Raw genomic sequence first — 10000 nt, 5'->3', positions numbered from 1 at the left:
GTTTGTTTATTTTGGTTTCTCTCTCTCTCTCTCTCTCTCTCTCTCTCTCTCTAACACACGTGACTTTAATAGATGTAAATATTATCCACGAATACTGGAACTTATTATCGAATTCAACCTTGGAAATATATATCAACTGGAAAACATTTTATGATAAATGCTTTGGCTGGTGATGGACTCGAAACTGTGCCTCTGAGTCAAAACAAACCCAAACGTAGATTCCATCAAGAGAGGTATAAATTCCTTTAAAGTCCTCTGTACATATGCCTGTCAAATTAAGGAATTTGTACTTTGACCTGAATTCAATCCATCACCATGATAGTTCATTAATCTGTTGGTAACAAATGGCTATTTATGATGATCATTAGTCACAATTACATGCGACTTTATTAGATATACATGTCAACCATAAATAGTATTTATCTAATTTAACCTGGGGAATATATTTCCGCTGATGATGCCTCGCTTAATTGCCTGGCCTTATAATGGGTGCCTTAACTATACCTGGAGTTGATAATGGGTGTCTTAATTGCCAGGATTTGATAATGGGCGTCTAAACTGCCTGGGGTTCATAATGGGTGTATTAATTGCATGGGCTGATTATGCTTATCCTAACTTTTTGGCCTTATGATACTTATCTTAACTGTTGGTGTGGTAATATTTGGCTTAACTGCCTGGTTTGTAATGCTTAGTTTAACTTCTTATTCTAGTAATACTTGGTTTAACTGCCTTGTCTGGTAATTATTATTATTATTATTATTATTATTATTATTATTATTATTATTATTATTATTATTATTATTATTACTTGCTAGGCTACAACCTTATTTGGAAAAGCAGGATGCTACAAGCCCAGGGGCTCCAACAGGAAAATAGCCCAGTGAGGAAAGGAAACTTGATTAAGAATAAAATATTTCAAGAAGAGTAACATAAAATCAAATATCCCCTATATAAACTACAAAAACCTTAACAAATCAAGAGAAAGAGAAATAAGATAGGATAGTGTGCCCGAGTGTACCCTCAAGCACGAGAACTCTAACCCAAGACAGTGTAAGACTATGGTACGGGAGGCTATGGCACTACCCAAGACAAGAGAACAATGGCTGATTTTGGATTGCTCTTCTCCTAGAAGAGCTGCTTACCATAGCTAAAGAGTCTCTTCTACCCTACCAAGAGGAAAGTGGCCACTGAACAATTACAGTGCAGTAGTTAACCCCTCGGATTTAGAAGAATTGTTTGCTAATCTCAATGTTGTCAGGTGTATGAGGACAGTGGAGAATATGTAATAAATAGGCGAGAATATTCAGTGTGTGTGTAGGCAAAGGGAAAATGAACCATAACCAGAGAGAAGGATCCTATGTAGTACTGTCTGGCCAGTCAAAAGGCCTCATAACTCTTTAGCGGTAGTATGCTCAGATTGACCTACCATTCTCGTAATACTTGGATTAACTACCTGGTTGTATGATATTTTACTTTACTGGCTGGCCTGATAATACTTAGTCAAACTGTATAATGTGGTAATACTTGACTTAACTGATAGCTTGATAATTCCTGTTTGTCCTGATGATGCTTGGCATAACTACTTGCGTGATAATGCTTAACTACCAGACCTGACAATGCTTTATTGATCAAATATCCCTCCTGATGATTCTTGGTTTAACTACCTGGCCTAATAAGTTTGGTTGAACTTAATTTAATGATGCTTGGTTTAAGTGCCTAGATTAATGATGCCTGGTTTAAATTGCTTGGCATCATATCCTTGGCTGCACTGTTTGGCCTGGTACTACTCGGTTTAACTGAATTTGGTTTACTGCCTTACCTGATAATGTTTGCTTTAATTGCCTGGCCTGATGATACTATGCCTAACAGACTGACCTGATAGTGCTTGATTTAAATGCTTAGCCTTATAAGGCTGGATCTAACTGCCTGGCTTGGTAATTATTGGATGAATTGCTAGGCCTGATAACGCTTGGTTTTACTGCATGGTCAGATAACTCTTAACTTAATTAAAGTGCTTGCTTTATGATTCTTGGTCTCTCTATCAAGCCTTAAAATACTAAGCTTACGTTATATCTTCCTTCAGACCCGGCCGTTTATCAACACCAACTTTAATTGATTGATCTATATATCTTATAATTTATCCATCGGAAATACTTTTATTTCTCATTCTTTGAATAATGAAAAATAGTACATCATTATCTTTCTATTCCTTCATATTTAATTAGTTCAAAGACATACTAAATTACTTGAATCAATCAATATGTATTTTCATTGCTCCTTAAGAAAGACCTGGTACTTCTCAGCCAAGGGACAATCCATTGTCGATTCTGATGCTCTTATTCCATCATATTTGGTCAGTTCAAGTATCCACACTGTATAACTTCAAACTATCAATACATATTTTCATTTGCTCCCTAACAAAGACCTTGAACTTCTCAGTCAAGAGAATCTTTAGTCAACCCTGATTGTTCTTATTCCTTTCATATTTTGTCAGTTCAAGTATCAACACTGAATAACTTAAATAGATCAATAGATAACTTCATTTTCTCCTTATGATACAATCACACCGAAGCCATTAACACTGCGGATTATCAGATTACCAAGGATTACCCTGGACCGTTACGTACCATGATCTGGGGCGGACCGGGTCCATTCGGGAAGGAAATAGAGTCGATGGTCGTAAATTTGTGTTTTTTACCCCGGATCACCACGGACTATCTACGGTCTCGGCACGGCATCGTCTAGTAATAAACCAGTGTCACCCTGAACTGCCTATGACCACTCCAGACCAGTGGAAAAATCTCACTATCTTAAAGGCTGGCGTTGACCAGGAATGTCTCGGACCATCACGTCAAAGCCCTTGGGCAGAGCCCCAGAATAGCGAAATCGTATAAAAGCAGATCTATTTCACCTAAGTCATTTCATTCTGCATTCAGCCAGGGAACAATAATGAACTCCAGAAGGCTAAAAAAAGACTTGCAAGATGCCTGCAAAGAAATGACCATGACTGTATCAAACAAGCTTTTTAGGTTGCAATGAATAGTTCTTGTTGTATGTTTTGTGAAATTCAATAAAAAAAAAACCCGCTTGGGAAATGGATCTATCAATAACGAGTGAGTTAGGCTTCAGATCACATACTGAAAAACGAAGTCAAAGTTAAACGACTAACCAGCAAGTTCTCAATGCGGTGTGTTGATCAGACGATTACAAGCAGTTTTTCCTTTACATAATTAATTTCATTAATCATTTAATAATCTTTATATTCCATCATCCATTCCCTATCTATTTCTTTCACACTATTCCTCGCATTGCCCTGTCTTGTATCGTAGCTCGACCGTGGGAATATTGCCACTGTTTCCCACGGTTAGAGGCGGGAAATGTTAGTTAACCTGTCAATCCACTCATAAGAAAGGGAGGAATTTCGAAAGGAAGGGCATTCTGCCCCCAGCCCAGCACCTTTGGCGTATTGGCCTAGTTGCTAAATATTTGACTACTGCTTATATCTAAAGACATCGACTCTTGTGATTATCATTAGTTGTTACTTGTGTGTGTTTATTTCGATTTTTTTTTTTATATTCTATTTTATCTTGATTTTCTGTTTTTCGATTTTTTTCTATTTTCATTATTTCTATTTTATCTTGTTCGATTGTTTTTTTTTTAGTGTTATTATTTCTATTTATCTTTATTTTCTATTGTTTATATCCATTATCGTGCGCATAAATGCGGAGAAATGTGTGTATTAGAATAAAGCCTTTGTGAATCAGAATATATCAAAGTTAAAAAAGTTCCTGGATATTTCGCCCTATGAGCAAAGATACATTTGCCATTCGTCGTTTGTGTGGAGCCGGTACAGTGTGCAATTCTTGATTGATATGGGCTGATTTATTCAATATTTAAATTCTATTTAAAACAAACTTATTCTAACTATTGTAAATAATGCCCTCACGGGATGATTTCGATGAGGTAATCTCGATACGCAGAAGGATTGAGTTTATCAGCAGGTAGACTCCTTCATTATTTGATAATTTGCAAAGCAATAGTTTTTCTCCTAATCCAGATCCATATGCCCCATATTAAGAAATATTTTGCCAAACAAGTTTGAGTAGGGTTAGCATTAGTTTAAACAATAAAACAAATATTACGTAAGGGGATTTGTTAGGTAGAGTTTGCGGATTTCCTAATCATCTCCCATCCGTAGGGGGGGTTAGTACCGTCAGTGCACATCAAGCAGTGCATTGCATGTATTATCTAAAAGGTTTTTGTAATTTTATTTTGACTACCAGTTTCTTCATCCTGTGGTCCAGCCTCAACTTTTCTGCATGTCAAAACTGCGGGGATTTCCCAATCACCCTTGTTGGAGACCCAAATTCATGGATCTAATTTAACCATTAAGTTTTTGAAGTAATTCGTTTTCTTTCCTTAGGCTATAATTACCCAATGGAAGTTCAGCATTACTTGCATCGGACCAATTTGACACATTCCTTGTTGCCTGTAGCAGTTGGAGTTATGTTCAAGGAAATGAGTGACGAAGATTCGCCACACCTCCCATCGGTGAGTCTCTCTCTCTCTCTCTCTCTCTCTCTCTCTCTCTCTCTCTCTCTCTCTCTCTCTCTCTCTCTCTCTCTCTCTCTCTCTCTCAAACTTATCCCTGAAGAAACTTAAAATGAATCTGTTGTTTCAGAAGCGCACCAGAATTTTCCTCAGCAATTATGGCTGGGGATAAATGTTTCTCAGTACCTTTGCAGGTTTAAATGGCTGTAATTCTGAGTGAATCAGCTGTTGTTATTGATATTAGCCTGAACTTTTAATTAAATCACGTTGCCCTTGTGTTCCCCTAACTAGATAGCACTTCGTATTCATATTTATTGAATGTGGCGTTTTTTCCAGCGGGATAAATTTGTACTTGTGAAGTTATTCTTGAAACAAATCTGTCACTAATCAAAAGAGAACTTTAAAATCTTTTTGATAAAATAACCTTCCACCGAGACTTTGGAATAGTATACGATTATTGGGAAACCATGAATCGGTAAAGCCAGTCTCTCAGATGTGGGCAAAAATAATTAACGTATGCAAGAAAGGATAAGAAAGTTTGTCAAAGGTGTGAATACGTTAGAGAGAGTTTGGGCGGAGATACTGCCTTGATGAACGTACAGCTGTTTTGCATATCACTACAGGACATATTGCAAATTAACTGTTTTAATTGTGAACCTTAATATTGAACTGTGAGTACATGTTCAAAATAACATTACGTAATTCCTCTGGACTTTAGAGTTAGATAAAATGACAGGGATTGTTTGATTTTAAATAATTCATCTCTAATGCAATCTGAAATGTCATATTCTAAGAGTTCGTTTTGAATATAAATCATTTTTAATTGAACTTCTCCCAGTTTACGTTCATGGTTCAGGAACAGTCTTTTGAGAGATAGAATATAAAATGAAGTCAAAGCACTGTAGCAATGCAGAACTCACGTTCACCTTTTATCTTTTAATGCTATTCATAATCGTTCAAAGCAAGCAGAGACTGTATTGTCCTTCTTCTAGCTAGAATGCTCAGTTAAATGTTCTCAATTTGCAGATATCAGAGGGAGCCTTTGCTGGAATACACGAGAAATATCCCTCCTTCATGGAAGACAAGGTGAGGTTAACGCTAAGTTTGGCCCTGTTGTTGCCTAGCCCACTGGAAGACGAACCATTCTATCACTACAGGTAAGCAGGAATCAGAACAGGCAGGTCACACAATGTGTGATGCAAGGAGGGTATCTTGGTTTATGCATAAGATTCGGTATTTGAGCCAATTTAGATGAATGAAAGAAGGTATTAATGTAGTGCTGAAAGAAAGAATTTGCTGTTGATTATTTTCATGGTAAATATGTCATAATATTTTTGGGTAAAATTTAATCAATGACCATGCGGGCCCCTTAGTTCCATCGATCTACAAAAAAAAAAGGGATAAGAAATGAAGCAAGACGAGGAAATAATTAATAAGCGGTAAAACATTACCTTGATAAAAAGATAGTGAGGTGTTATGAAATTAACCTAACATGCACTTGTTTGGCGGGAAGAAGGAGGGGGAGACATTGAATGCACTGGACAAATGAATCGCTGAAAATAATGAAATAGTCCTTTCAATTTGATACCAGATGGAGTATGTAAGGGATCTTACTCGCTAGTGATTTGAGTTCTTTGTTGGCATAACAAACAATTCGTCTTGAACCGAAGTTTTATGCACAGGGTTCATTCTTGATTCAACACTGAATAATGCAAGTGGCGAAGAACTTCACATCCGTATGGGGAAACAACTTTGCCTTTTGAGCTAAGACTGCTAAGTGATCTCTTACAAAAGCATGGCCTGTTCCTGCTAGGACGAGGCGAGATAAAAGGATGAAATATATATTACACCATGTTAATGAAGATTATTTAGGAATCTGTCTCTCCTTTCTAGAAATGTAGCACTGTTAGCCACTAGAGAGAAGTAGCCACATAAACATATAGTTCCTGAAGAGGTCATTAAAAACTCACAAATAGAATGCAAGAAACAAAATTATCTCCCATTTTTCATGTCATGGCAAAATGGTTCATGTCCTTCGTGATCATTCAATTTTATTTCAGAGGTCCTGTTACTGGGGAATGTGGCACAGAAAGGGAATGGATAGTGTTCGAAAATCCTCTTGAAGTTTTTCCAAGTTTCCTCTCGTTCTTAAAATTCCTCAACGAAAAGGATGAACTTAATCATCATTTCCCACCAGTATCAAGGAAAGCGTGTTACCTGTATTCTCATTAGTAAGTTCATATCATGGGTCCAATCCATGTTCAGTATTTTCTTTCTAGCTTTTTTCTTGAGGAAAGGCATAATTTTTTAAGCTTTAATATAACATATTTGATGTCCTGTTGACTATTATTCATTTAATTATATAACTCCCGTGGACATAGTATACCACTGAGTTATATAGATCTCCCTCTTAGCCTTCACTCAGTGATCTCGATTTCCCAAATTGGTTTCGTAAAGGAAGACTGTCTCTAGGAGTAAACTGAATCATAAGTATTTGAATCTTAATTTTCTTTAGTCTTGCTAAAAATAAGGAAGAGATGAGGTAGTCTCTTGTGAAATAGCCCATAACAAAATGAAAACTAATTAATTAGAATTTAAGGAGAGTAATCAGTATTTAAAATTAATTTGCTTCTACTAATGAATCTAGTAAACAAAGCTACTCTCATCTTCATGTTTTCTGTTTTTTGGAAAGCTAAATGCTTAGGCGAAAATATTCATGAACCATTTGATTCAATTACACCATAGACAATTATGCGTTGATCAAGCAGTGATCTATTATATATTCAATATATTGTATTGAACGATGCTGACTTGTTATATTGTACGTTTTTCCTAATCATTGACCGCCATTCCAGCCCTGAAGAAACTGAGGACAACGATTGTGGATTTAGTGAACCAATAGACAGAATGTAAGTATACTGTTTGTGGAATTTCCAACTTGCTGTACAGGCATTTTCTTGGTTTTTGTAATGCCAAGTAATTTCAAAGATTTTCTATATAAATTTGCAAATAATTCATAATCGTATACCCAATGCAGGTTTTGATCTCTCATTGTACAAGAAGTTGCAATATTGAAATTGGAGTCCTGCATAAGTTTAGCAGTAAAAAGTTTATCATACATAGTTATATAAATCTTTTGATAATGTTAAAGAATATATTTAACTGCATTGATGTTAATTGTCATATGGAGAGAACCAAGAATTTCAATGGTAGACTAAGGAACATTTTAATTAGTTTCTACTCATCTCTGCTTTAATGAGGGTAATAAAACTTCAGCTTTGAGACTCCATTAATTATAGTTAACAATTTGTAGCACTGAAAAGTAACTTGACCTTCAATATTATACTAATTTGATCACTGGGATTTTGTAGTTTGACATTTTTTTCAATCGATTTGCTGAGGCTTACGTCAGAGGAGCAATAAAGACTAGTCTCTTAAATCATTGTTCAAACAAAATAGGTTGTCGGTGAGTGTTTGTCATAGAAAATTGAACTCGACTAGCCTTTTATTCCCATATTTCATTCTGAATAAGAAGTTTTCAATAACTTCACAAATAATTTTCCACAATGAATTGAAATGTATTTTTAGAAGCAAATTAGAGGTCAACACTAAGGATACCGAAATGCACAAACTTTGATTCAGCCTAAGCGCAGTGGTTAAATAAACGAATTGACTTTGATAGTTTGATAAGTTTATGGGACATCAGTAGCAACTTCTTGATTCATTTGGATCTTCAATTTATTATTGTATCGTTTTAATTTATCACTATATTGTTAGTATTTGCAATGTGTGGTATTTTTTAATCATGAAGGTATGCAGTTATAATGATTCATATCGAATTGAAAAGTTAGGATTGTGACAGCCCCATTAATCCACACCGAATATATTTGAAATGAATTAGTGCTATTTCAGAACGCAGTTGGCTTTTCTGAGTGGCGTATTACTTTAATCAATAAACATATTCTAATTTCTGCTTGTTTTGGGTATATATTCAATTCAAGGTTACTCCATTGCGGCTTTTGTTTATCTAAATGTGTAATGCCTTCAAAAGTTTATCTGAAAACTGCAATTAAAGAAAACATGATGTCGATTTCATCACTATAGACCTCCATTCAAACGTGCTTTTTTATTTAAAAGACCTGCAGATAAATCAAAAACTTTGCAAATATCAAGTCCCCTTTCCTTATACCTACTTACAATTTCTAAATCTCATTCCCCACTAAATATTTAGTTTTCTCTGTCACAAGAAATCCTAATTCTTGCAGGAAATCGGGAAACCAGCCATGGAAAACATTCGACAATTTGATGGGTAAAATCAAACACGTCCGTGGGTCAGTGACGAATGAAAACTCTTCCGCATCTGTTGAATTCCTCACAGAATCATCAGGTGTGTCATGATATTCAGTAAAAGGCAGTACTTCTTGAAATCTTCCTTATCAAATTTTTACCATCCCTTGATTTTTTGGATTTGAACTATTTCTGTCGGAAACTATCTGTAATAGCCATTAACTGTTCAATGCAGTCTGCTAATTATAAATTCAAATTACTACAAACTCTATGATAGCCAATGGAATTGCTATTGGGTACCCTAGAGGTTCAATTACTTGAAATTAATTTGTATTTTAAAGCAACCTGAAAGAACATTGCAATTCCTTTTAAGGTGCGGAGTTCAGTTTCCTCACTGAAAGCTCCAGGCCAGTTGAAACAGACCTAGCTGGAATGATTACCCCTGTGTTTGTCGAACCATCAATGTCATTGCAAGTTGATAGCGTTTCAACACAACCACTCAATATCAGGTAACGTATAATTAGTTCAGTTCTAAATTCAAAATGCTTTTAATTTGAAAGTGAAAATAGTTTCTCTCTCTCTCTCTCTCTCTCTCTCTCTCTCTCTCTCTCTCTCTCTCTCTCTCTCTCTCTCTCTCTCTCTCTCTCTCTCTCTCTCTATATATATATATATATATACATATATATATATATATATATATATATATATATATATATATATATATATATATATATATATATATATATATATATATACACATATATATATATATATATATATATATATATATATATATATATATATATATATATATATACATATATATATATATATATATATATGTGTGTGTGTGTGTGTGTATGAATTATATACAGTATATATATACATATTTATAAACATATATATATATATATATATATATATATATATATATATATATGTATATATACATATATGTATATATACATATATGTATATGTATATATATATATATATATATATATATATATATATATATATATATATATATATATATATATATATATATATATATATATATATATATATATATATATATATATATATCTCTCTTTGCATCACTTCCATCCCCTGAATGTAGATCTGGGGTTGGTGAATCCCTTAATAGAGATTTAGCTAAAAT

General features: G+C 34.5%; 1 protein-coding gene across 1 annotated transcript in view; it reads left to right on the top strand.

Annotated features, from left to right (window-relative positions):
* Positions 1 to 10000, top strand: part of LOC137644925 (uncharacterized) — a 23359-nt gene that overhangs the window by 7657 nt on the left and 5702 nt on the right. Inside the window, exons 2-7 of the mRNA XM_068377801.1 lie at positions 4424 to 4551; positions 5578 to 5708; positions 6612 to 6782; positions 7407 to 7460; positions 8817 to 8938; positions 9212 to 9347. Of these exons, the coding sequence (XP_068233902.1) occupies positions 4424 to 4551; positions 5578 to 5708; positions 6612 to 6782; positions 7407 to 7460; positions 8817 to 8938; positions 9212 to 9347 (742 nt within the window). The remainder of the gene's footprint in view (positions 1 to 4423; positions 4552 to 5577; positions 5709 to 6611; positions 6783 to 7406; positions 7461 to 8816; positions 8939 to 9211; positions 9348 to 10000) is intronic.

Source organism: Palaemon carinicauda, chromosome 8 (genome assembly GCF_036898095.1).
Source record: "Palaemon carinicauda isolate YSFRI2023 chromosome 8, ASM3689809v2, whole genome shotgun sequence".
Taxonomy (NCBI): domain Eukaryota; kingdom Metazoa; phylum Arthropoda; class Malacostraca; order Decapoda; family Palaemonidae; genus Palaemon; species Palaemon carinicauda.
Note: the sequence above shows the minus strand (reverse complement) of the source record. Positions and strands in the feature narration are given on the sequence as shown.